Genomic DNA, 25,069 nt, shown 5'->3' on the forward strand with positions numbered 1-25,069 from the left:
GTCATTTCACAGAACAAAAGCAGTAGAAAATTTAATTTGATTTTACAACTTAATCATACAGTAAATGGTGAGTTTCATTATCAATCTTCATGATTAATCCAGCATTTAATAGAAAAAAAAAGCACATTCACACAAACTGTATACACACATTCTAGCTACAATCACACATATAAGCGTCAACAAAACAATAGCTTTATTTTTTTTCATAAAACAATCTGTACATAGTATCTTCCTCTAGTTTAAGTTTTAAACTGAGCCAGAGAAACTAAGGTCAACTGATTCACAGCAGAAAACAAAAACATTTACAGTACAGTTCACAGGTAAACGACCACCGTTGTGCCTATTTAGACTTCCTTCGTTTGGCTTGGGTGGGGCTCGCTGCGGTTTCTGTAAAACCAAATACGTCGGTTAGAGAAAACTTTAGAATGTCTTATGTGAAAGATACCGACTTTGAAACGTCACTTCGGTGATTATTGTACCTTTAACTGCAGCACTGGTTCCAGGCCTGGATGACCTCTTCCTGATGCCGCTGTCTACCGCCGGCTCCTCCTCCGCCTCCTTCTCGGCTCGGGAGCTCCGTCTGCTTGGCCCCTTGGGCTTCTCCACAGCAGCTCTGGGAGAACCACAAAGACAAACAACAAACAAGGAGAGGAAAAAAACACAGGACGTGGATCTGTTACTAACGAGCAACCATTTCTGCTTTACTCAACATTGTAATACCAACGAGGACTCTGCTGTTTTTCCTCATCTACCACAGATACTGTCCATCTTCATCCCAACAGCATCCACCGACTACGTCGACATGATCACTGCTTCTGCCTTTGCAGCACAACCATGTCAAAATACATACCTTGGGACTATGTTGATGGGCGTCTTTCTTTTCTTTGCCCATCTGTGATAGAAGTGGAAAAACAGCGGTAAACTATCAACTGTGCTGAACAAACAGTTTTACCACCTCACCACATCATGATAATCCCAATGTGGAGATACAGCCATGTGGTAATGATCTGCCTTTGATTTGACATGCTTTAAATATCATATAATCTCATGCTAATCATACATACCAAGTTCGAAGGCCTTCGCTCATCACGTACCCCAATGGCCAACCAAAAAAACCTCCAAATTGTTTCAATGGAGACAGAAATCCCCAAGAATCTCCCAAGATTGGTTTTGCTCTCCGTGAAATTAACGTTAAAAAAAGGGGACAGCTTAGAAGCCCCGCCACCCAAAACAAGCAGAGAGGACAGCAACGATAATTTTGGAGCCTTACCCCTGCTCTGAACCTGCTGAGGTGTCTTCACCTGAGAAACACAGGAGCAAATGATCTATTAGGACTCTAAAGTTTCCAAAAATGTTAACGCTTGTTTGTTTTTTTTCTTCTGAAAGGAAAAAATAAAAAAATAAAGATCAGTTACCCGTCTTCTCAGTCGAGGGAGGCTCCTGTGAGGCTTCTGGCTGCAGAGGTGCTGAAACATGAGGAGAAACATCTACAGTGATGGAAAACATTTAGCTGCACAATTGTTTAAAAAGCTACAAGAAGCAGCTGTGTGTGAGAAAGTAAAGCAGCATCATGTGCATAGTAGCAGATCAATTTGTTGGAACCCTGTGATAAAATGTTTAAATAGTTTTCAAATAAATTTGCATAAAATCTCATCTTTAATTAAACATATTGAAAATATCAAAAATGTAAAAAAATAAATAAACAACCCAGAGCACAACTGTTTCTTATCAATTTCTTTAAAATAAAAGTAGCTCAATAATTTTTCAAACTGTATGAGTTAATCAGCTTTTCTAGAAACATAATTAAATCTTAAGTAATATGTGACAATTTCTATTCATCACCCAATTATTTACTGCTAGGTGATTTTTTTAAATTCTGCAGTTATCCATCTTTATGTCAATTAGTACATAAAGATAGATAATGTACTAATTATCTATTAGTACATTAATAGCTATGAATCTTCATAGTAGGGGTAGTAACAACTACCCCACTGTAAAATAATTTAAAAAAATCTCTACCCAGTTTTTCCCCTGTCAATTTCATTAATGTACTGAAATTAAATGAAAATGATTAGATATTAGAATTTACACATATTGGGAGATAACGGTGCTGCAATATGCTTTTTATTTTTATAAATCTTTGCTATGGTTGCCAATAAATTTATATGCATTTTCAGACAATAGCCCTAACTTTCCCCATTTAGGGCCAAAATCCAAAAATCAATGAACACAGGAGCGACAATACGTATATTAACAAGATGAATATTTTTCATGGGTTGCTAGGCATGTACCTGGGGTGGCCTGGGTGGATTCAGCAGCTGCTGCTGCTGTTGTTGGCGGCGGCACAGAAGGTTCTGCAGCTGGGATATCTGTCTGGCTTGCTGGAACTGCACTGGGAATACCAGTAGATGAGGAGGTGATGTGGGAAGCCTCACCGGGTCCGCTTGCAGCAACAATCGGAAGAACAGATGTTACAGAAGATTGTATGGGAGGGACTGTAGAAAGCAAAGCACTGGAAGAAACCCCGGAGCCAACTGCAGTCGCAATGGGAGCTTGAGAATTTACAGGCGGTGGCTGATTTGGGACCGAGACTGGTGCAGGAGCCTGTCCAACAATCTGAGGAGGAACTGTAACTTGACTGGGGATTTCATTAGAAACCACAGGTGGATTATTATTTGAACTAACAACAGTAGTATGAGGAGCTTGTGTTTCAGTCTGATTAGCAGGATGTAGAAAGACCTGCTGTGGGATACCCCCTGTATGACCCTGCAGAGGCCTTTCTACAGTAGTTTGTTGGGAGTCGCCTTTGCCAGAAACGGATACAGTGGCTGATGTGGGTATTACTTTCATTTGGGAAGTAGGGGACGGAGGCACAGGACTCTTTCGAACAGCCATGGGGCTGGAGCAAGGAGGTGGAGAAGCCAGAGGTGGCTGAAAGGAAGCTGATGCAGACGGGCCTGGGTGGGGAGAAGGCTGATGCGCCGCGACAGCAGATTTCAGAGGGGAACTCGCTTCACTTGGAGTTTCTGGTTTGATGCTTCCTTGGTTAAACTGCTGAGGAGCTACAAGAGTACTAACTGGCCCTGATGGCGACATACTAGTGGTTATGTGGACCTGTCCGAGACCACTCCTGTTAGACTGAGCGCTTGTCATTGTAGCCCCTGTTGTTTGAGAGGAGCTAGGGGCATGAGAAAGATGGATGTTTGCAGCTGAGACCTGTAAGGACCCCACCATGGTAACAGACTGTGATACGACTCCTGAATTAGGAGCCACAGAGGAAGCTGGGACCTGGAAAATTGGGTTAATAAATACAGGTGTAGTGGTGATAAATTGTGCAGGTCGAGGGCCAGAGCTCTGATGCCGGATGTCTTGAGGTCTTATATTCTTGTTAGGGACGGCCACCATGGTGGACACCATTGATGCTGGCACCTGTGAAGTGGGGGCAGACGTAATGGGGTTTGATGTGACAAACACTGTTATCTGGTTGGGGGAAATGTTACTAGATGACGCAGGGATCTGTATGACTGACTGAACACTGGTCACAGGTTTTGGACTGGGGCTTGGTTTGACAGCTGAACTGGCAGTGTTTACTGCAGAACTGGCAGTAACAGAGGAGGCGAAAGTGTTCTGACCAGAAGTAAGCATACCGGTGCTTAGACCTGGATTGGCGTTAGTGTTAGTGCAGACTGAGCTGGTAAGAGTAGCTGCTGGATTTACATTTGAATTTACAAAGCTAGGTAATGGGTTGTGTTTAAGACTAAGGGTACTACTGGAGTTTACAGCAGTGGATGGGTGCGAGCTTGGAATTGAAGTAGATTGCAAGGCAGAACCACTGGTAGGAACTAGAGCAGATCTAGGTACAGCTGGAGTTTCATTTGCGGCAGTAGCAGGAGCAGCGGCTGTAGTAACGACAGACGTTGACTTATCTGCGTTCTGAGAACTGCTGGATACAGGTCTGTCTGGATCCAAAGCAGACTTGTTGTTGTCATTCCCTGTTTGCGAGGGCCGAAGTGACTTGTTTGGAATATTTGCGTTATCCAGTAACTGGTTAAGGGATGTTGGAGCTGCTCTAAGAGCAGGTGAGACCTCCAAGTCCTGTCCAGTTGCTAGGTGTGTTGGAGGTCTGTCAACTGTGTTAGCCTGCGTTTCAACATCAGGTTTGGGAACCTGATGTGCTGGCATACGAGGGCTTATTCTTGGCGATGATAAATCTCTGAATTGCTGTGTCTGGGCTGGAGGTTGAGCAACTGGTCGCTGCTCTGGTGGCATTATTCCCTGATTTTCCCTAAATCCATCAACAAGATTGCCATGAATACCATGGAGGGAGCTCTGGCTCTGCTGTGTCTCTATGGCCCCGCCAGCTTGTGAAGGCATTGATACTGGACTCTGTGGTACAGAGGAAGGACTTAGCATCATGGTTTGTCCTTGTGGGTTAACCATCTGCTGCTGGTGAGGAGGGCAATTCATGGTATTTTTTGTCGCCTTCTGCCTTCCTGGACTTGGAGTGGCAGACTTTCGACTGGAAGCCGGACTCGACCTACGACTGTTGCTAGGACTTGCCCTTTTATTCTGACCCCCAGACTGTTTGTCTTGCTTGGCACCTAAAACCCCTACACCGGCTCCAGCAGACTGTTGATTGTTAGAGTTACTTCCTCCTAAATTGCCGTTATTATTGTTGCCTGGCAGAGTTAGGCTAGGGGGAGCCTGGCCTATCGCTTTCAGAGTTGTTGGGTTCAAACCTTGTTGGTCAAATCCCCTGTTAAGGTTTGGCTGTCTTGGAGGAAGAGGAATGTTAATTTTAGGAGGGAATAATCCTGCAATAGAGGCATTTAGTCTCTCAGGCGAAAGGTTAATTTCTGAGGGCTCAGTGCTTGGGGGTCGATTAGTCGGCGTGAGGGGATGGTGGTACGGCCTAGGGCTTGCTCTGTTTGGGGTTTTGGGTCTTGAGCTCTGTGAGGATGTTGGGACACTGGGAAAATGAAGGCCAGGCATGTGGCCTCCTTGCTGGGGCTGAGTGGTTAACTGCTGCTGAGGACTGGCCCCAGTATGTTGAGGCATTGATGTTTGACCAGGACCTTGCTTCATCATTTGAGGGTTGGCAGTCTGGCTGGAAACCATCTGCTGTGTCCCATTTCCAGGTTGAACTCCAATTTCTGAGCCAGCAGGCCTGTCTTGCTTTGTGTGGGGACCAGTGGAGACCTCCTCAGACCCACTGCTTTGGGGTCCTTGCCCTACATCTGAATGAGACATTCTTCGTGCAGCACCTGAAAGCTGGAAAAGATTTTAGAAGGTATTTTTAAAAATTCTGATTACTTCTGCATTTTTAATCAAAAGTTAATCAAAAGTTATCCTTTGATTATTACAAATATTACAAATGTTTGTATTAAATCCATTAACATTAAGCCTTACTTGTGGGTTCACCATTAGGGGCATCCCCCTGGCTTTGTCAGGTGAGGGTGGGACACCACCATGGCCTTGAAGGTTAATCATTACAGGCATGTTTCCCTGCTGCGAAACGGGGTGCCTCTGCACGTCTGTTGGATTGCCTAAACTTCTAGGAGGGAGTTGCCCTCCTGGGGGCATGGGCATGCGATTCTTGGATTCCTGTTGCATCTTTATCATCATCATCATCTGCTGCTGCTGTTGCTGCTAGAATGTAGAGACAAACTTTAGGAACGAGATACAGCTTCTGATGCTGACAAGAAACAATACCATCAAGTCACACAATACGTGTACCTGTTGTTGTAGGCTGGGCTGTTGCAGATGTTGCTGTTGTGATTGCTGTTGCTGCTGCTGCTGTTGTTGTTGCTGCTGCTGCTGCAGCTGATGCATCTGTGGTTGACTTTGTCCTGGTGTTTGTGACCCTGGCATCCCTTGCTGTGCTTGAGCATTCTGAAGATTCTGCATTTGTATCATCTGCTGTTGCTGCTGCATTTGTTGCAACTGTTGTTGTTGTTGCTGTTGCTGCTGTTGTTGTTGTTGCATTTGCTGCTGTTGCATTTGATGTTGCATTTGCTGCTGCATTTGCTGTTGCTGTATATGCTGTTGTTGCATTTGCTGCATTTGATGATGTTGCTGCTGCTGCTGTTGTTGTTGTTGTTGATGTTGTTGTTGTTGTTGTTGCTGTTGCTGCTGCTGCTGCTGCTGCTGCTGTTGCTGTTGTTGATGTTGTTGTTGCTGTATGTATTGCATCGGTACCTGTTGCAGAACTCTCTGTTCTCCAGTCTGACTTTGAAAGCCTATTCAAAACAAAGAGGGTCATAGTCATAACTTAATAACAAACACAATACAATTTTATAAATTATAAGAGTATGCAACTGCAATAATTGTTTGACTAATTACTGAAATTTTGTACTGAATAACTTAAATTGTTTTTTTGTTTGTTTTTTTTTTTCATAAAGTGTACCTGTAGGCCTATTAGGAAAATCGGGGAGTTTTTGGCCAGAGCTTTCCAAACCCAAACCCTGCTCCCCACTTAGATTTGGCAAATCTGCATCTTCCATGCCAACAGTCCCATCAAGGCCACTGCGAAGAGAAACAAAAATGAGCCATTTGACAAAATAACCAGTTTAAGCATTCAACATAACTGTAACAAATAATTGTTATTACCCAAGTCCCTCTACTTGTTGCTGTCCATCACTCTCTTTGGGCTTCTTCTTTCGGGGTGGTTTCTTCTTTTTGGGTTTAGCTGGATTATCCCCACCAGCTCCCTGTTTCCCCCCTGGTCCAAACTGGCTTGCTGAGATATCACTCTGCAGTAGGTTGACCAGCAGTGGGCTGGTCAGTGTAACATCTTTGCTAACAGGAAAGCCACCTGGCTGTCCACACGGTCCTCCTACTGGCATTTGACCAGCAAACTGGGGGTTGAAGTTCATGCCATGACCTGGAAAGTGACCATTACCCATCTGCATATGCTGGGGGCCTCCCATCATGCCTTGCTGCTGCTGAGCTTGCATATCAGGGACCATCTGCTGCACACCTAACTCCCCTGTCCCACTATTTGGATCTCCAATGACATGTGGATGCTGCTGAGCGGCCTGTTGTTGCTGCTGCTGCTGCAACATAGCTTGTTGTTTTTGTTGCTGAAACTGTTGTTGCTGGTGTTGAATGAGATGATGGCCAGCAGGGAGTCTCATCTGTGGCCCATGCATTCCCATAGTTTGATTAGGATTGCCAGCAATTGGGATCTGCTGAGGCTGTTGTTGGTTCATCTGTTGGTGCTGCTGCTGCTGCTGCTGCTGCAGCTGTTGCAGCTGATGCTGTTGCTGTAACTGCTGCTGCTGCTGCTGAATCTGAGCCATTTGCTGCTGCTGCTGTGGAGTCATCTGTTGTGGGCCAACCTGGCCCTGGAACTGAGGCATGTTACCAGGAACATTGGGCGATGGGCCACGCATCATCTGGCCGGGCATAACCCCAGGTGGAATCTTCCCTCCAAATGCCTGTTTGTTTCCTTGCATCTGGTTGGCAACCATCTGCTCCATTATCGAGTTTTGTTGTTGTTGCTGCTGCTGCTGCTGTTGCAGGAGCATGGCCTGATGCCCTTGGCCTCCAACCATCTGACCCTGCCCATGCATCACCCCCTGGCCTTGCTGTGGCATCATTTGCTTGGGTGGGGTCATCCCTCCTCTCTGCCCTTGACCAATGGGCCTTGAAAGGACAGTCTGACCTCCACCCTGGCCTTGAACCATCTGGCTGGGGGAGGAGGACACAGGCTGGGCCTGATGCTGGAGGCCCATCATTTGGGTCTGGAGGCCAGGCTGCTGCTGGCCCATACTAGCCCCAGCTGTGGTACCAGGGGGTGGACCCGGCATACTACTCTGACCAGCCATTATATTGGGTTGAACGTGGGGTGGTCCCTGCATCGAGTTTGGAGTAGATGCTGCTGGCTGGGCTCCTGAATTGAAACAGAAAAAAAATATATAAAGGATTGCAAGAAATTAATTTATTAATTTCTTACAATTAATTAAGAATTCCCCCCCTCTCACAAACGTTGTTCAACCAGACAGCTATTTGTAATCCATAATCCATAGGGGAGGCCCAGAAAATGTTTGGAAACCGCTGGGGGTGCCCAGGAGAAAAAGTTTGGGAACCACTGCATTAGACCAATATAATCAATTTCCCCCAATCATACAGTCATCGTTCTGTAGTGTCATTTGAGTTTCTCTTATATTGTTATTTTTTTTACCTGTGTGAGTCATTTGTTGGTTCTGCAGCTGCTGAGTTGCTACAGGGGCTCCTGGAGTGCCGCCAGTCACCTGACTTTGAACAAAGTTCATGTTTGGAAAGCCCATAGGACGCTTTGCCATGCCTGCAATCAGTAATTATTCATTACATTAGAAATCAGAACTTTAAAGCGATTGTTCTATAAAGACAAAATTGCAGCCTTTAACATGCATGGAAACCAAAAAGAAAAAGAAGCCGTTACCAACAATTACTCACCAGGGTGTACTTGGGCTCCCGGCTGCCCATGTTGGGGCATTCCCATGAATCCTTGCTGCATGTTGCCCTGCTGGCTGAGAGCCGCTCTGCCTGGTGAGCCGACACCCTGGGGGAACCCCTGAGGAGTCGTAGGTCTCTGAGCCATCATAGGAGGCGTCCCGGGAGAACCTTGCTGAAACGGAGACGAGGACGATCCAGGTGACTTGGCCGTGATGTTGCTCTGTGGTCCAGACGTTGACGGTAGGGGCAGTGGGGGTCTGGGTGGTCCGCCGACACCACCTGGACCTGCCTGTTGGCTTTTAGGCTGCGGCGTAGCAAACTGCCCCATCCCTGCAGGCTGTTGCTGCTGTAACTGTCCCTGTCCCATTGCATTAAATAACTGCCCGGCCTGCTGGCTACCAAACGGATAGGGGGGTGGGGGGTGGTTGGGGGTCTGAACTGTAGCCAGTGACGGTGGGCGTTGAACCATTTGGTTTTGCGGGGGGAGTTTTCTCCAGGCAGGGCCTCCTTGGGCTGCTGGTGGCTGTAGTACGCCAGAGGGCAACTGATTCCAGCCAGGAGGCACACCCATCGGGCCCGCGGGGTTGAATGGAGGTCGAGGTCCGAGCTGGGAGAGCTGAGCTTGCTGCTGCTGGGCCTGCTGCTGTTGCAGTGCGGCAGGGTTGATTGGTCTGCCTGCCTGCAGAGAATGCATGTGATGAGCAGCCTGAGCAGACATGGGGGCTGAAGCATGAGCAGCGCCCTGTTGATGCTGAAGCTGCTGCTGCTGGATCATCATTGGGTCCATCACATCTGTGACAACAGAGGAATTCTGTTATGCAAGTGCTGTGATGTATTCGCAATTCCAACATCAATCATTAGATGAAGCGAAAATAAAGACCTAAACCTGTCTGTAAAGGTGGTCTCTGTGCACGAGCGTGCATCTGTCCGCTGCTGCCTGGCAACATAGGCTGACCCACCATGCCAGGCCCACGTGGAACCATCGACGGATTGGGCATCCTTACCCCACCTTGGAGAAAAAAAACAACAAAAAAACAAAACAATCATTATGCCACCAACTGTAAAAACATACATATCCCCCCCCATGTCATAGTCATACACTACTTTCTGCAGGTTCATGACATAAAACCCAAAAAAAGCACAATGAGGTTTGTGGCTGTAACGTAACATAATGTAAATAAGCTCAAGGGGTATGAAGACTTTGCTAAGAATTGTAAGCAAATCAATCAAAATCAATATTCTAAAGTAATCAGAACAATAGCTAAGAAGAAAAAAGTTAATGCTGAATAAAACTAAAGAAAAAAACCCCACTTGTATTGTTTTTATAACTTGCTCAGACTCGGATGTCTTCTGTAATATATAGTTTCTCATTCACTGGATAATCTGTTGCTATAAATTGAAAAAAATTAAACAAACCCATACCTGGACCAGGCTGACCCGGAAAGCCACCATCCATTCTCATCTGACCAGGTGCACCAATTGGTCCATTCACTCTTACTTCTTGTCCTCTGTTTGGTCCGACGGCCACATTGATTGCTCCCTCGCCTGGACATTAAAATGTAAAAGAAAAGCAGTAAATATGGATTTTCATGTTCATTAAATTTCCAAAGAAATCCATGGATGCATTATGCTTCTGTCACCTTCTATTTGCACAGAGAGAATACCCAGGTCTCTGAGCTGCTGCTGGTTGTTCTGGGCCAACAGTCTGAGACGCTCTGCTGCATCTCGGGGAATGTTGAAGGTAACGCGGACGCTGTTCCAAGGCTCTACACACTGTGGCTGCAGAATATCAGAGCCTAAAAGATGATAATTATATAAAGTGATGCAAGAATATATATTTCATATAATCGTAATGTAGTTTTTTTTCTCATATGTGCTACAGAAAGACAAGATGGAAAGATAAAAATGTCCAGAACATACAAGAGCTCACAGAAACAAATTGTGAGACTTGTCAACGTTTTTAGGGCTTGTATATCTTGTGCAACGCACTGCAAATTCTTTTAATATAAAATCTCGTACATGTTATATTTTGACACTTATCAAGGAATTTAAAGCCCTTAAAATTTAAGAAAGTTAAAACCACCTAGTTAGAAGGAAACATAATAAAAACTGTGGGAAAACAAAGCCATTTTTCCATTATAAGCCACTATAAACACAAGAAATTTGATTTTGAATAATACATTTACTATGTAAAAAAAGAAAAAGAAAGCTAACCCATATTAAGCACGTTGGGTATCCCGCTGAGAACCAAGTAAAGTTTCTGAGCGAAGTCCTCATCGTTCATGTTGCCTTGAAAGGCAACAAATACTGTGGAGTCCTCGTCCTTCACACCGTGCTCTTCCATCCCGTCTGCCTTCTGAACCTCGTCTACTTCAGTTGTGTTGCATTCATGGCAACTATCAGCTTCTTCGACTGCATCGTCCCCAACACCTGAGTCTCTGTCTGAATCGTTATCAGACTCTAGGTGCTCAGCCTTCTGGGACACGTCAGGCGGGGTCTGTTGGTGAGCCATCCTCCGCCTGTACTAGGAGTGGCGTCGGAACCGTTTTAAGCTGCAGTCACATGTAATAAAGACTCAGGTTAGAACATCTTACAAAAAAAAAAGCAACAAAAACGTCAAAAAAACTAAACTAGGTTGTAGTACACAAAATTTAAGTAAGACAAACATATTATTCCTTCCTAATTAAAAAAAACACAGAGGAACTGGAGGTGCTCACTGCTCAGCTTCTTTTTTTAATCAAAATGAGTTAATGGTAATCAGAAATGACTTGACATAAACAATTGTTAAAGCAATACTGATATTTACAAAGCCACAATTGCAAAGAAAATACGTAAAAACACTTAAACTGCACTTTGGAAAGGTAAAAACAACAAAGTGCTTCACAAAAACTAAAAATGCATCAAATGACCTAATTTAGGGGAGGTGGGCTAAAAACAAAGAATTTATAACAAAGTAAGGGACTGAATGCATGACAAACCCGGTAGGCTACAATTTCTAAGTGGCCACAGATACCGATATTATATTTGACCAGCAGGATGGACTTTTCCTACCCTGGACCTTTGGAGAAGATGTCGATTTTATTGACCAAGAATGAAGATTTGAAGGATGAGCAGTTTCATGACAGAAGGAAAAATAACAGCAGTGGAATTGTGCCTTCACTGCAATTAGTATCAATGCAATATTCAACAATCTCACTCACTTTTTCCAATATCGAGCTGCTCAACAGCTCAGATGAAAAACCTTCTGTGCAGGACTCAACATTTCTCAAGTAGTTGGAATACAATTAGCACGTACTTGTAAAAGGTTATGCATGCATCCCGCATTTTTCTGGCACGGATTACAGCATTAACACTGGCTCATTCGCAGTGGTTTAATCCTAAACCTGAACTTGATTTATGCTGTACTCAACAGGGTATATTATTTCAGTTCCAGGTTGGCAGTACAACCAACGTCCTCTAAAGTCAGAACATGGCTGCCACATCAAAGCAGCAATACAGACTTAAAAGCTTATAACAATATGGAAGGGAATGTTTTATTTTTGTGCTTAAATGCATACAAAAGGAAAGATGAATATTGTTAACGGACTATATTGCTTCAAGTAATTAGCAAGCTAAAAGGATAAAATCACACTGTTTGTCTGACATCCTACTAGGGGATCCTTGACATGGTTGGATTATTATGCTAGATTTCACAGAATTTGCACATTTCCTTTAACTGTTTTCAATCAACCAAAAATCTAAAAGTAAGACTAGAAATCAATTGACCAGGGTTTTTTTCTGTGCCCGAAGCCAATGTGTCTTTTTAATACCTGATGTGTGTTTTTTTTTTTTTTCCCTATTTAGTAAATGTATTTTTCTTCGCCAATTGTTTGGATATCAAACAAATGTATACAGGTAGACTTAAGTGTGCTGGCTGAAGCCGTAGATCTGCTCACTTTCTGTTCCTCAAGAGATTTGCTGGTGACGTTTCAGATGACCCACATGCATTGTGTTAACAGATCTGCTCTGCCTTACACACAGCCTCTAAAGGGAAGCAGTTTCCTGGTGCACAATAACACCAGAACTATTTGTCCTGAGACCCTCTGTAGATCAGAACTCAGCTATATCTGAATTATTGCTGATTGAAGGGGCTGTCAATAATCAAGCAGCATCCCCTTCAACATTCACTGGAGTCTGTCCATCTAAACCAAGTATTATGAGGTATTTTACATTTAATGTCCACACAGTAACAATATGAAAGGAGGCATGAACAGGCAACAGATTCTCTGGATTTGACGTTGAGTAGAAATACCAGCATTTCACTACAAATAAGGTACTTACTTGTGTAAAACAAAATAAATAACATAATATTTCGTCCTAAACTCTAAAACACAATTATTCTAATTGTTGCAAAAGTAAAATGTTGATAAAGACAGTTTATGCATAAAGTTTGATCGTCATTATTTCGATTTTAAAACAAAGACTTAAAATTTAACAGCCACAAGTTAAGTAGTAGTTTTATTGGACAGGATATTACCCACTTGCTGTGTTGCTCTTTAGAGTAACAAAAGCACAACATGTTGATATTAGCAGGTCGATTGGTTGGGTTGCATGCCCAGGTAGACAAGCAGCATTAAAGGAACCACAATGCTTAAAAAGGGAAGGCAACACTCCTGGATTAGTAAATAAATCTCTCCAGTTTTTCTGTAGTAAAACTGATAGGTGTTGCTACTTTAGTTTCCACATTATTCTCTTTAGCGACAAAAAAAAGTGTTGAATCCCTCTTCTGCCACCTCACACACAGTTAACATTACATCGCAAATGTATTGTAATGGTCATATCAGTGTGTGTGGTACTGATGTGGCAAAGGACTGAGAAGCACTAAGAAACCCCTGTTATATTCCAGGTGTCAGGAATTTTCATGTTGAATGCCAAAATGTACTCCATTTTTGGACTATGGATGACACTGGTAAAAATGACAAATACTGAACTAAATTATGGGCCAAAATCTACACTGAATGTGCGTGTGAACTTAAACATAATTGCGCATTTAAACGAGCATTGTTGACACTCAAAGGTTGGAAATATTTGACTAAATTACCCCTAAACTTGGATAAGTTTGTCACATATAAAGTTTCAAACAGCGTATAGTACTATATCTACAGTAAGTAGGGAGCTGTGCTTTTCTTTTTCTTTTTTTTTTACAATGATCGCAATTCCCAAAGAAGGGCCACATAGGGAAAATCAAGAGTCAGTGGAAAGTTTTGCACATTTAAAACGAGTAGACGTGTGTTTATTAATGTACATAGACCGTTCTTAATAATGAAAGCAAGAAGAAAAACATAAAATCACATTATGACTAAAGCAGCACACACTAAACACACCTGTAGGTCACATCAATTTGACCGGTGATGTTCAGTCTATCAAAGCAGATATATCTCAATTTTAGAAGCGTCTTTTATCGATGTACAGTGCAGTGTGGTTTCTACCCCCAGTCAGTTAATATAACACGGTTTAAATGGAGCACTTTAAACGAGGTCCAGCTTGACTGAATGATGATGATGGGGCCCAGCATGGGCCTTAACGCAAATATAAGGTAACGAAATTCCCGACGCAAACGCTCATATACAACTTAATTTGCGGTTGTGCACATTTGACCAAGAGTAGACGATGTCTACACCCCACATCTTTACGTTTGGGGTGATGCAGCTTAAAAATATACAAATTGGAAGTCAAAACTGTTCATCCTAGCGTCTCCGTCAACTACAGCTAATTCCAGCTAGCAACCGCTAGCCAGCAAACAGAGAAGGTAACTCATCACGAATGCATTCAAGCGCCTACGCTTAGCTGAAAAATTCACTCATTTTAAATTTCCACACCTTACAATTAGTAAGAGCGAAACACCTTACCACACATAATCGTGAGGAAATATGGTTAACCAGTTGAAATCTGCTTGCTAGGAAGGCTAACAAAACATGATTCTCGTTAGCAGGTTAACAGAACGACTTCCGATCATGCTTTCCAAAATAAAACTCCAGTTGTGGTAAAAACTTGAACAACGTCGTTAAAAAAACAAACATACAATTTGCTTTATTTAACCCTCGTGTCTGTCTGGATATTTTATGTTTTCAAATATTATTTTCTACATATCGATGTCTTGTATGTGTGTTAAATAGGCCTTTCCTTCCCTGTCGTTGCAATCCCTTCAAATGTTTATTCATAAACTGTGAATCCAATTTTCATGGGGTTGAGCAAAAACTTTTTGATGGCTTTTTAAAGACAAAAAATAAAAATGGATCATAATTAATGCTGATGGCAATTCTTGACAATTCCCTTTTCAGAAAGTCTGCCCCCAAAAATATGAAATATGAGCACACAATGGGACGGGGGGAAATAACATGAGATTAGCAGAGGTTGAAATGCTGAAAAATCGAAATTATTAAATCAAAAATTATTATGTAATTATTTTTGCTGCCCCGTTTTTCACAATCACATCCATATGTTGCAACTCAGTGTGTTAAAATCTGCAGTCATCATTTTAAAATCCTGTTTAAATGAAAAACAGAAAGAAAGAACTAGTGAAACATTCTTTATTGTTTGGACGGATAGCTGCAAACTGTTTGCCCAGACATCAGTTGTGCAAATGTGTGCCTACCGCACTGCACCCAAAAAAGATGAAAGACCAAAACTGATCTAACTAATTGAGATTGGCATTTACATTTCATTGATAAAGTATGCAAAAACATTTTGCTCGTACCTTAAATACAATCTAATACAATTGCACCGGTACACAAATCATTTGCATTGATTGGTATGTGTTAATAAAACTATATAAACGATAATAATGTATACAGTCAAATAAACATTACCTTAAAAACAGAAATCACATTAAATTATTTAGAAAGAATCCAGCCACATAACCTTCAAATTAAGAAAATGCAAATATTCAGTTTCTACAGGATTAGTTTAATTGCACTCATCAAACACTTACTGATATCTAAGACCTGTGGAAATTCATAAAAATATCTTGGTGAAGAGAAGAGAAAAGAACAGAATTTAGTCTGAAATTGGATGTAACAACCTATCAGTGTCATAGTACATCCGTGCAGTATTCACAGCACTTCCCTTTTTCCACATTTTATTGTGTTACAGCCTTATTCCAAATTGTTTTAAATGTATTTCTTTCCTCAAAATTCTACACACAAATATTCCATTATGACAATGTAGAAAAACGTTTTTGAGAGTTTTGCATTTAAAAAAAAAAAAAAAAAGAAAACCAAAAAAAAAAATAATTGTCTGAGTCCAGACTTGAATCAGACTGAACATCTCTCCAGAGATCTGAAAATGACTGCACAGACATCTCCCATCCCACATGATGGAGCTTGAGAAGAACTGCAAAGAATGAGCTCAACTGCCTAAAGATAAGCAGATACTGATTTTAGGCTGTAATCGTTGCCAAAAGCGAATTCACAAAGTATTAAGCAAATGCTGTGAATACTTCAGTAAATGTGACACTACCATAATGGGGTGTGTGTGTGTAGGATTTTGAGGAAAGAGATTAAATTGACACAATTTTGGAATAAGGATGTAACATAACAAAGAGTAGAGAAAGTGAAGTTATCTGAATACTTTCCGGATGCACTCTAATATGTAGCATGGTCCCAAAAAGTCAAAGCAACAGTTCCAGTTCCAGCAGCTTTACCAAGTAACATTGAATCACAGTTACATGCCACAGAAAGAGCAGGGGAGCTTGTTAGTTTAGTCTGAGACGCTCCTTCTCAGGTGAGGTGCAGCAAGGATTTGGAACAGGTGTAAACGTTTCCACTAAGCTCTTGGTGCTTATGTGAAATGCAATCACAAAGTAAGCAAAGGTGATTCAAATATGTTATAAATGATGACTTTTTGGTCTGGCATACCGCTTCATTTTTCAAACGAGTGCCTGCAACAGACTGATTATTTTTCCAAAGGAATTTCACTCATAATTCCTGAAAGCCATTTCTAGTGCAAAACACGGGAACTTAAGTAGTTAAAAAAAAAAAAAAAGTTCCCATTTCGCCACCTTCGGACAAATAACTTCACCAACCGCTCATGCTTCTGTTTCACTTTGATTCAATAATAACCTTTACATTACTGTGTATAATACAAGCAGCTGACTTTTAAGCCATTTCTAGGATGGGTGTACACTGTGCTAGGACGGTCCTTGAGGTTGAGAAAGTAGGTGCGCTATAATCAACATTAAAGTGGATCTACTTTTCAATTTAATATTCTAAAAGAGGGTCAGATTTGTACCATGTTAGTTCTGGGAAACTTGCATGTGTTTCCCCAGTTAGGTGATTGCAGAGCGAATTAGCTTGTTGTTTTATTTATTAAGCAGCCTCCTTTCTTCCTCATTAAAAACCACTTGCTCTTACTGTTGCAGTAAGGAAGAAGTAATGCACTAAGGCATGTTGGACATAGTGAGGGCGGAGGCATCAGCGCTGCGGGGATCTTTCACCCCGATGATGAGATCATTGGTTCTCCGTGTTCCCTCCACCAACGAAAGAACGTCCCTCCATTCGACATTGTGCCCTTTTGCCTCCAGCAGCTCTACATCGTCCTTTAAAAACTCAGCTGGAGCAGATAAAGTAAAAGAAAAACAAAAAAACACAAGAAGGTTAAGATATTTTTTCTTATGTGGTTCAAATATAACACAAAGGGAGTAGCAATCACAACTTGCTTGGATTGTTTGTACTGCATGTCTCTATGAGGTACTTTACACTGTTGGATACTTTTATGGCAACCCTGCCTTCAAATACGTTAATCTTTTAGTGCGGGAGCATAATCTGAAAATTTCACCAGAAGACCATATGATGACCCATTTTATATTTTCTGGCAACATATCCTACCTTTTCATTTGAAAGTTCCTGGTATTTTAAATAATCCACATTGTGCAGTCAAACAAGGTTTCCACAGCTTTTGGAAGAGAAACGGGCCCACACCATAACAGATCCCCCACCATACTTTATAGCAGTCTGTGGTGCTATTTTACATACAAATTCCTTGTTTCAAGCCAGATCCACCTGGAATGTCTGAGTGCTAAAAAAGCTGATGTTTGTTCTCAGCTGACCACTCAGCTGCGTTCCTCTTACAGTCCCAGTAATGCATAGTAAACCAGTGTGTTTGCATGTGATAGGACAGGGAAGACCCGCATATGGAAAGCAGCTAAAAGCTACATACAGGTGTTGCAGTTTTATAACAGTGATGTTTGTTGATATTTTCTTGTCTATGATACCATCCTGCTCTCTGTGCGTAAGGTGGAAAGAAGAATATGGGTTATTGTCCAGCTTACAGAATAGATACATGGGTCTCAGTCTCATGTCATGTTTATACTTCAGTAAAACAAAAAATGTATGAGTTACTGTAAGATCCCAGAAAGTCTAAACAGCTGAAAAAGTTAATGGAAGCATTTAAAATTGTTTCAACATTTTTGCTTAGCTCTGGTAACTGCTGGTATAGACACAGACACTTGGTGTTTTTGTTTGCCAGAGGCAATTTAACGTGTTCATTCTGAACACGTTAAATTGAACTGACACTTGATCGAAAAGACTCAACTTATTCCTAAATATACATTCTAACTTATGTAGCTTATCCCAATTTGATACCTTCACACTGGCCTAAAGAGTAAGTATCCCTATGTTTGTGCCCAACCTGACAGAAGAGGAAAAACTCACCGTCCACCAGGAGTATGTTGTCCTCCAGCTGTGGGTGGAGTCTGCCATACGCTAAACTGTCACTCATATTTTTGCGCAAAGAGAGAACATTCATAAGTACCTGTGGAGGAATTACATAAACTGTAATAAAACATACATTTTACGAGAGAGCTGCACGTGTAACAGGACTAAAAGGTGAATATTTAACCTGTGTGATGCCGCTGAGGGCCTTCTCTCCGTTGGAGGATCCAACGGCCACATATGTGCCGCATAATCCCACGGCTGGCCTCACCGCTGTGGGCATCAGGAAGGACATGGGTCTTTTTCTAGCCTCAATGAGGTTATGCTGCAACAACAAGGAAAACGTAAAGATAAGAGCTGTAAGATGGTGCAACAAATGATTTAATGAAGAAGTAGGTCAAGCTGAAGGTTATACATACAGGGTTAGGTGATGAACTCAGTGTTTCATTAGGCCACGAAAAATCCAGGATCTGGCTATTTAGAAGAATACCTGACGCAGTCACTATCCTGCTGCCGAATGGTTTATTTAGCGAGCTAGAAGAAAATAAAAATACAACGTGCTGCAACTTTAATGATTTTTTTTTTTTTTTGTTTTTTTTTTATCAAACTGACTAAGACATACCTGACGACTGAAACAATGTGGTCATCTGGGCCCATAACCATGACCTGTGCGGCTGCTGCACCCTCCTTCATTGGAAATGATGAAGAGTAATGGTTGACAGAGAAAGCTTGGGAGTCGTTGATCATCTTTCGGAGCTGGGAAGCCTCTGGTTTACTGGAAGACCAAAGGGAAGAGGTTCTGTACTGATGCTTTACTAAGAGAGAGAGAGACTAATCTGGCCTCTTACAAGGTGGATTCATTTGTACCTCAGCATCTTATCAACAATCTCTGAGACCGAATCGTTAAACATAGGGTCTCCCAGCCCACTAGAAAGGGCCAATGCTATCTTCACAGCCTGGGGAGGTTATTGTCAAATAAAACAGAAGAAAACACAAATCAGTCCAGCATATAAAGTGTATATATAGTGTGTATATATTATTATTATTATTATTATTATTATTATTATTATTATTTACCTCTGCAATCCAGTGGTAGGTGCTACTTCTAGGGACTTGGTTGGTAATGTTGTAGCCTTCAAGAATATTGAGTGCAGTGATCAATCCAACACCTGCATGTGGGGCTGGGGCGGCCATGATATGATGTCCTTCAAAAACACCAACAGATCACAATATTAAAGACATGATATCAAACGCGAACAAATCAAATAATAAAAGGGGCTAAAATATGTAGTTACTAAATAAGATCGGTGTTTGCATTTAATTTGGATTCCTAGACTAAAAACAGGTCACTTCAGGTCCAAAAGAGCATCATTGATACTTCTGCCACAGTCAAGAATGGACATTTAGCTCATTCTAGAATCATCCAGGAAACACAGAGGACCGGTAGAAACAAGTGTCTGTACCAGGTCAAGTGAATATTGTAGTTGAAAGTGTCTCTCCAACTGCTCAGATGGGTAATAAGGAACATTTACCTTGATAGGTTATTTCCACTGGCTGTTGTATGACAGTGCTGTAGTTTCCAAAGTCTTCCTCCGTCAGCACGCCGTCTTTTGCTTTCACCTATTACAAAGCTAGAATTAGGTTAAATATGCTTATATCGCTTGCTTTTACCAAACATATTTCACCAGTTAGAGTTAAACATGTTCTTTCTGTCAAGTTGCGGTAAGAGACAAACATTTCAAGATGCCGACGAGGAACAAGATTTTCCAGTGTTTGCAACTGACTGCACTATGTTATCTATCATCGAGCTAAAGTCTTCTTCCAGTGTGTTAGCGCCTCGCTAATCAAACACACAGCTTAACACCAGGGAGTGTACTTTTAAAGGTCATGTCAGGGTCACTGAATCAGCTGGGTGACAATATCGACTGATCAGTGGTTTGCTTGTTTCTTATATGCTGATATTTATTCAGCTCTGTGTAGGCCATTTTATTGAAAAGTCAGCTATCAGATCCCACTGTTCAGCAGGGGTTTTATGGGATGGACCAATGGGCCAGAGATCAACAAAGAGAAAGGAAAATGATACATCATTGTACAACAGCTTTTTTTGCATCAAAAATATGTATTCAGCCACCTTTCCATTGATACCGCTTAATGAAGTCGACTGCAACCAACTGCCGTCAGAAGCAATAAGATTACAGAGCTGGGATGCAGAGATCAGCAGTTCAAGTGGGACAATTTGTTTACAACACAACGGTGAGTTAAGCACTCCATAAATCTGGTGTTTATGGGGTAAGAAGAAAGTTATTGAAATAAAGCAACAAGAAGTTCTTTTTGGAGTTTGTCATATGGCATGAAGAGGACACAGGAAACGTGGAAAAAAAAACAGTGCTCTGGTCAGACGAGCAAAAAATGAAACTTTCTGGAGTGTTAATGAAGAAAAGTTGTCCTCAAATCATGTGCACAAGGTTAATCTGCATCTTATTCATCAAAGCTACACAATCAGTGGAGTTATCATTGAATGCCGCCAAAATCTTTAACTTTCGTTAGAGCATGGTGCAACACAACTGTGTATTATAAATGTGTTAAACTACAGGCTATACAGAAAATTGTATATAATTTTTGTTTATGATATTCCTGTGCAACCAGTAATAACCATATTATCATCATTAATTCCCATTTTGACATTAGTGTTCAATAAAACCAATAAAATGATACAATAAAATGAAGGTACAACTAGACTTTTGATGTCTGCAGAGCAAAACTCATCTTGTATGGACACTATGCAAAATTCATGACTGCTAATACATTCAGACAGAAATCAGTCTTCCTTACTGCAGCCACCATGTCCTGTGCCAGCTTCCCACTGTAGAACTCTGATATTCCTTTTTCTGCAACCGCGTCCAAAATGTCTGCTAAATCAAGGCGTCGGGTGAACTGTCCGGAAAGTGGAGCCTGACCGTTGGGGAGGAACAAATCCCGAAATGCATCGGACACGTTCTTATTCTTCACTTTATTCACAGCTTCCGCTGCAAAATAATAAACAAATGAAAGGGAGAGAGAGAGAGAGAGAGAGAGAGAGAGAGAGAGAGAGATGAGATTACAGCTAAAGTTTGTGTGCCTTCACTTTATGTTGTTTGAGAGAAACATGGTGCCTTGCTTCTGTCTGCAAAAAAGGAGCAACTGTAAGGACAGTTAGTTGCACCCGGTGTCTGGCATGATAATAATCTATAATTACCCAGATCGTGAGTAACGTTGAATCCATTTCTGGCTACATCTGCTGCCATGGAAACAACATCTTTCCACGGTATCCTAGCAAAACAAAATATTAAGTCAACAAACAACTTAATGGTCATGCTAACGATCCTCAGTTAATCATTTTAAGGTGATAAAGCAAGATAGTATAAAACACTGTTTCACAGCAGAGGCAGCTGGCACGTGATAACACAGCAAGCAACAATTTCTCTGCAAAAGCAACAACTTTGCTCCGAAATCACAGCCAGAACTTGTTTTTTTTTTTTACGTCTGAACATGACAGCTTTAAAAACATATTGTTACAGTTAACTTAACACATAAAAAAAAAACATAGAATAAAAGCTAAATATTTGGTTTTTATTAAAAATAATTTCAACGGAAAAAATGAAATTAATGGAGAAAGCAAAGTATAATGGCTTGTGACAGATTTAATAAATAATTTTAACTGTATAAGGACCTGCCGTAGAGCTGGTGAGCCTGATGCATCCCACTGAGCATCCCTGGGACTCCCACAAGCAACCCTGCCTGAAAAAAATTAAACAACACGTTAGAGGCAGCAGAAAGCAACTTCTGACCTTCATCTCTCACTTCTAGCAGGCTGACATGAAGAAAGACGTACTTTAAGGTCGAGGTTTGCGAGCAGCATGTTCTCCTGAATGGCAGATGGTGCCGTCTCTCTGAAGTCAATCACTCTGGTCTCATTCTTACGAATGTTGTGCACCAACATAACGCCACCGCTACACATCAAAAGAGCACAACGCAGAGGTTCAAGCAAGAAAGAGGCAAATATAAAACATGTGATGGACCAATAAAAAGTAGTGCGAAGGTTGTATAATTATTGTTTCTAAACATACAATTTTGGCCTCATACATGCTATGTCCACTGCATGCCTTGTGGCGAAGTAGTACAAACAAGGCTTCTTATGTTGTTCTTTCAACAGTCGCTTTATTTTTGCCATTCTTCAATGATGAAGGCCAGATCTGTGGAGTGCTTAACTAACAACTGTCCAATCGACAGATTCTCTCACCTGAGCTGTAAATCTCCGCAGCTTAGCTCAGCTTTATCATTGGCCCCTTGGCCGCTTCTCTGATTAATGCTCTCCTTCCCTGACAGTCAGTTTAGGCTGGATGGTACGTTTGCAGTCTCTTCCTATACTCAGATGATGGACTGCAAGTCACTCAGTTAGATATGAAAAGCTTGTTATAATGCTTTATAGCCTGAATGTTCTTTAAACCTCGCCTAAACTTTGTTTGTGGTCTTTCTGTGTTGTTCCTTAATCTTCATGTTGCTGGTTTTTTTTGTTGTTTTTTTTTTTACTGTTAAAGTTTAAGTAACTCACCCTCCAATGCCAGAGGTGTGAGGGTGTACAATTCCCAAACAGAGAGCAGCAGCGATGGCAGCATCCACACTGGACCCCTGCTTCCCCAAAACCTCAAACCCCAGAGACGTACACTGAGCTACATCTGTCACCACCGCTCCCTGGTTAAAGACCTGAAAACATAAAAAGACAACGGAAGGAAGCATATTCATCACGCCTTTATTATGAAATGGCTTATACGGGTGTAGACGAGCAGATACACGCTGTAATCTCTTAATTATTAACTTGAGAGAAACAGAAGTGATGCAACGCTGTTGGCATTAAATGAGCAGGAAGCACCAATAGGCCAGTACCTGTGGATCGCCAAAGTAGATCTGCATGATGAGGGCAACAGTGACCCCGGTAGCGAAGGTGAGACAGGCCGTGATTATGACCGTCAGCCCGTCCCGCTGACAGGCGCAGTCCTCTGTGAAAGGGTCGACGGTGGTCTCCCGCAGCGAGGCGACATCCTGGCCGGCCAAGTCTGAGGCTGAGGACGGGAGACGCTGCAGGCGAGCCGACTTCAGAAACAGATCTGGGTCTGGGGATGAGTAAAGCGTAAATGAAAAGCAGTGATAAGTGAGAAAAGAAGAGGACGCAGTGTTTCACAAAAAAAAAAAAAAAACTGGTGTTAGATTTCACTTCTAAATTACGACTACATATAGTGAAACTAGAACTAACTGAACCTGTGTGAGTGATTTATTACAGTGGTACCAACCACAGATTTAAATGAACAAGCAAGATAAGCTCAGCTAGGAAGTATTTTGCATAATGATTCCTGACTTGTGTCCTACCTGTGTCTTGCTCGCTCAGGACGTTGTCATCATCTTTGCGGGATTTCAGGGTGTTTTCTCCAGACGTCACATCATCCTCCGGCAGCCGGGGGAAGCTGGTGATGCTCATGTAGTCCACTGGAGAGTAGGCGCTCCCCAAGGTTGTCTCCTGGTTGGCATCCTTGTCCACCCCACTTCCACCAGGATAGGCTGCCACAGCTTCTGGAGCAGGGTTGTGCATGACTTGCAGTGGATCTTGTGCTGACTCTTTTTTCTAAATTCTTGAATTAGGCCAAGAAATACATATTTGTAAAAAAAATAAAAATAAAAGAAAAAGGTAATGAGAAATTTATGGATTTCCTCTTTTGAGGGACTGCAAATCCGGAACCTGCAGCTTCTTTAAATTCTCATGATATCCCAATCCTGCAGGGATTTGAAGTTTTAAGTGTGATTGTGGCACATCTAAGATCACTGCAGCCGGGTATAATTGGGAAACGTTTCATTAGGCCAAAGCACCCGTGTGTGGCTCCAAAGATGGTGATTTTCCTTCCACCTGAAGATAAAAAACAAACATGCAGATTGACTGACTAGTTTTAGATAAGCAGCTTCCTTGATACAACTACGATGAGCTTGCGTCATAAAGGATTTAATAAAACACATTAACGCCTAAAGCTAATGTTTGCACATAGGACATTATGTTTCCTGGAAGAGACAAGTAAAAAACGAGTTTGTTATTAATAGAAACAGCAGCATCATTACCTGTTAAAACTCCCGAGGTTAAATTCGTGCGCTGTTTATTTACCGCGCTGCTACAAGCTAACTCATCTTTCACTGCTTCTAAGAGGATCGGTGTGAGGCAATAATACTTACCCTTGTCGTAAAATACATGTTGTTCAATACAGCCATTCCTTGGCGGTGTTTTTCTTTATTATTATTTTTTAGGTTTTTATGCGAAGCCGGTGAGGAGGAAGGACGGAGTCATCCCAGCGACCGAATCCCTCCCCGCAGACAGACAGCAGCCGCAGCTCGACGCTGAAGTTCACTTCCTATTGATGTCGGACAACCGGTAGGACTTGTTAGAGGATAATTATCGGAATTTGAACACCCAGTTTTAAATATACATTCGAGTGTAACTAAAAGGTAAAATTGGATACCTTTAATAATTGCCAGGCGAAAAAATAGCCAAAGGGCTCCGGTCGTCTTCTTTATACCAACGTCAGACTTACTTCAGTGGAAAAGAGCTCTAGGCCTTGAAGGTTCACTGAAATCTGTTTCTGAAAAACATAAATCCCCCGCCTTTTCGCCTATCTACATCATTGCAATAACAAGAGGGGGAACTCTCTTTTCGCGATTCCTGGACTTGCTGCCTCGGAGTATGGGTTAACTGGCTGGAGTGGATAAACACGTCATAGCAGGTGCATAAACCTGCTCAGCCTTAAACCCTCCCTTTATTTATTGTCTTCTTCTCCCTCACCTGAGAAAAGAATGAAAAAGTCTCAGATGTCGGTCTACTGTTACTTTTTCTCTCTCTTTTTATTATTTGTTCCCCAAGGGGAAAA

General features: G+C 41.9%; 2 protein-coding genes across 8 annotated transcripts; both read right to left on the minus strand.

The window, feature by feature from the left end:
• Positions 1-4: 4 nt before the first annotated feature.
• Positions 5-14,431, minus strand: ncoa6 (nuclear receptor coactivator 6). 6 transcript variants are annotated; one of them, XM_088007300.1, is made up of 17 exons: positions 14,328-14,431; positions 10,654-10,991; positions 10,080-10,235; positions 9,862-9,984; positions 9,326-9,448; positions 8,440-9,231; positions 8,186-8,308; positions 6,610-7,894; positions 6,407-6,525; positions 5,737-6,239; positions 5,410-5,646; positions 2,292-5,271; positions 1,416-1,466; positions 1,271-1,301; positions 851-892; positions 480-613; positions 5-387 (listed from the first exon to the last, which is right to left on the minus strand). In XM_088007300.1, exons 2-17 carry the CDS (start codon positions 10,949-10,951, stop codon positions 341-343), a joined length of 7,044 nt encoding a protein of 2,347 aa, XP_087863426.1. In that variant the 5' UTR covers positions 10,952-10,991; positions 14,328-14,431; the 3' UTR covers positions 5-340. The 6 variants fall into 6 exon arrangements, with proteins under 6 accessions (XP_087863426.1, XP_014843510.2, XP_014843509.2 ...); XM_014988024.2 differs by having other exon boundaries at positions 5,410-5,649; XM_014988023.2 differs by having other exon boundaries at positions 9,320-9,448.
• A 563-nt stretch (positions 14,432-14,994) lies between these two features.
• On the minus strand, positions 14,995-24,948 carry ggt7 (gamma-glutamyltransferase 7). Of its 2 annotated transcripts, XM_014988028.2 has the most exons (18): positions 24,665-24,948; positions 24,381-24,556; positions 23,899-24,063; positions 23,532-23,791; positions 23,052-23,278; positions 22,720-22,871; positions 22,000-22,117; positions 21,838-21,905; positions 21,364-21,437; positions 20,961-21,154; positions 19,661-19,748; positions 19,206-19,333; positions 18,996-19,084; positions 18,751-18,903; positions 18,548-18,662; positions 18,316-18,453; positions 18,129-18,228; positions 14,995-17,028 (listed from the first exon to the last, which is right to left on the minus strand). In XM_014988028.2, exons 4-18 carry the CDS (start codon positions 23,749-23,751, stop codon positions 16,856-16,858), a joined length of 2,037 nt encoding a protein of 678 aa, XP_014843514.2. In that variant the 5' UTR covers positions 23,752-23,791; positions 23,899-24,063; positions 24,381-24,556; positions 24,665-24,948; the 3' UTR covers positions 14,995-16,855. The 2 variants fall into 2 exon arrangements, with proteins under 2 accessions (XP_014843514.2, XP_087863427.1); XM_088007301.1 differs by having other exon boundaries at positions 23,532-24,063.
• Between the last annotated feature and the right edge of the window lie 121 nt (positions 24,949-25,069).

The sequence above is a fragment of the Poecilia mexicana genome, unplaced genomic scaffold (assembly GCF_051168715.1).
Source record: "Poecilia mexicana isolate PSO_F unplaced genomic scaffold, ASM5116871v1 scaffold_7, whole genome shotgun sequence".
Taxonomy (NCBI): Eukaryota; Metazoa; Chordata; class Actinopteri; order Cyprinodontiformes; family Poeciliidae; genus Poecilia; species Poecilia mexicana.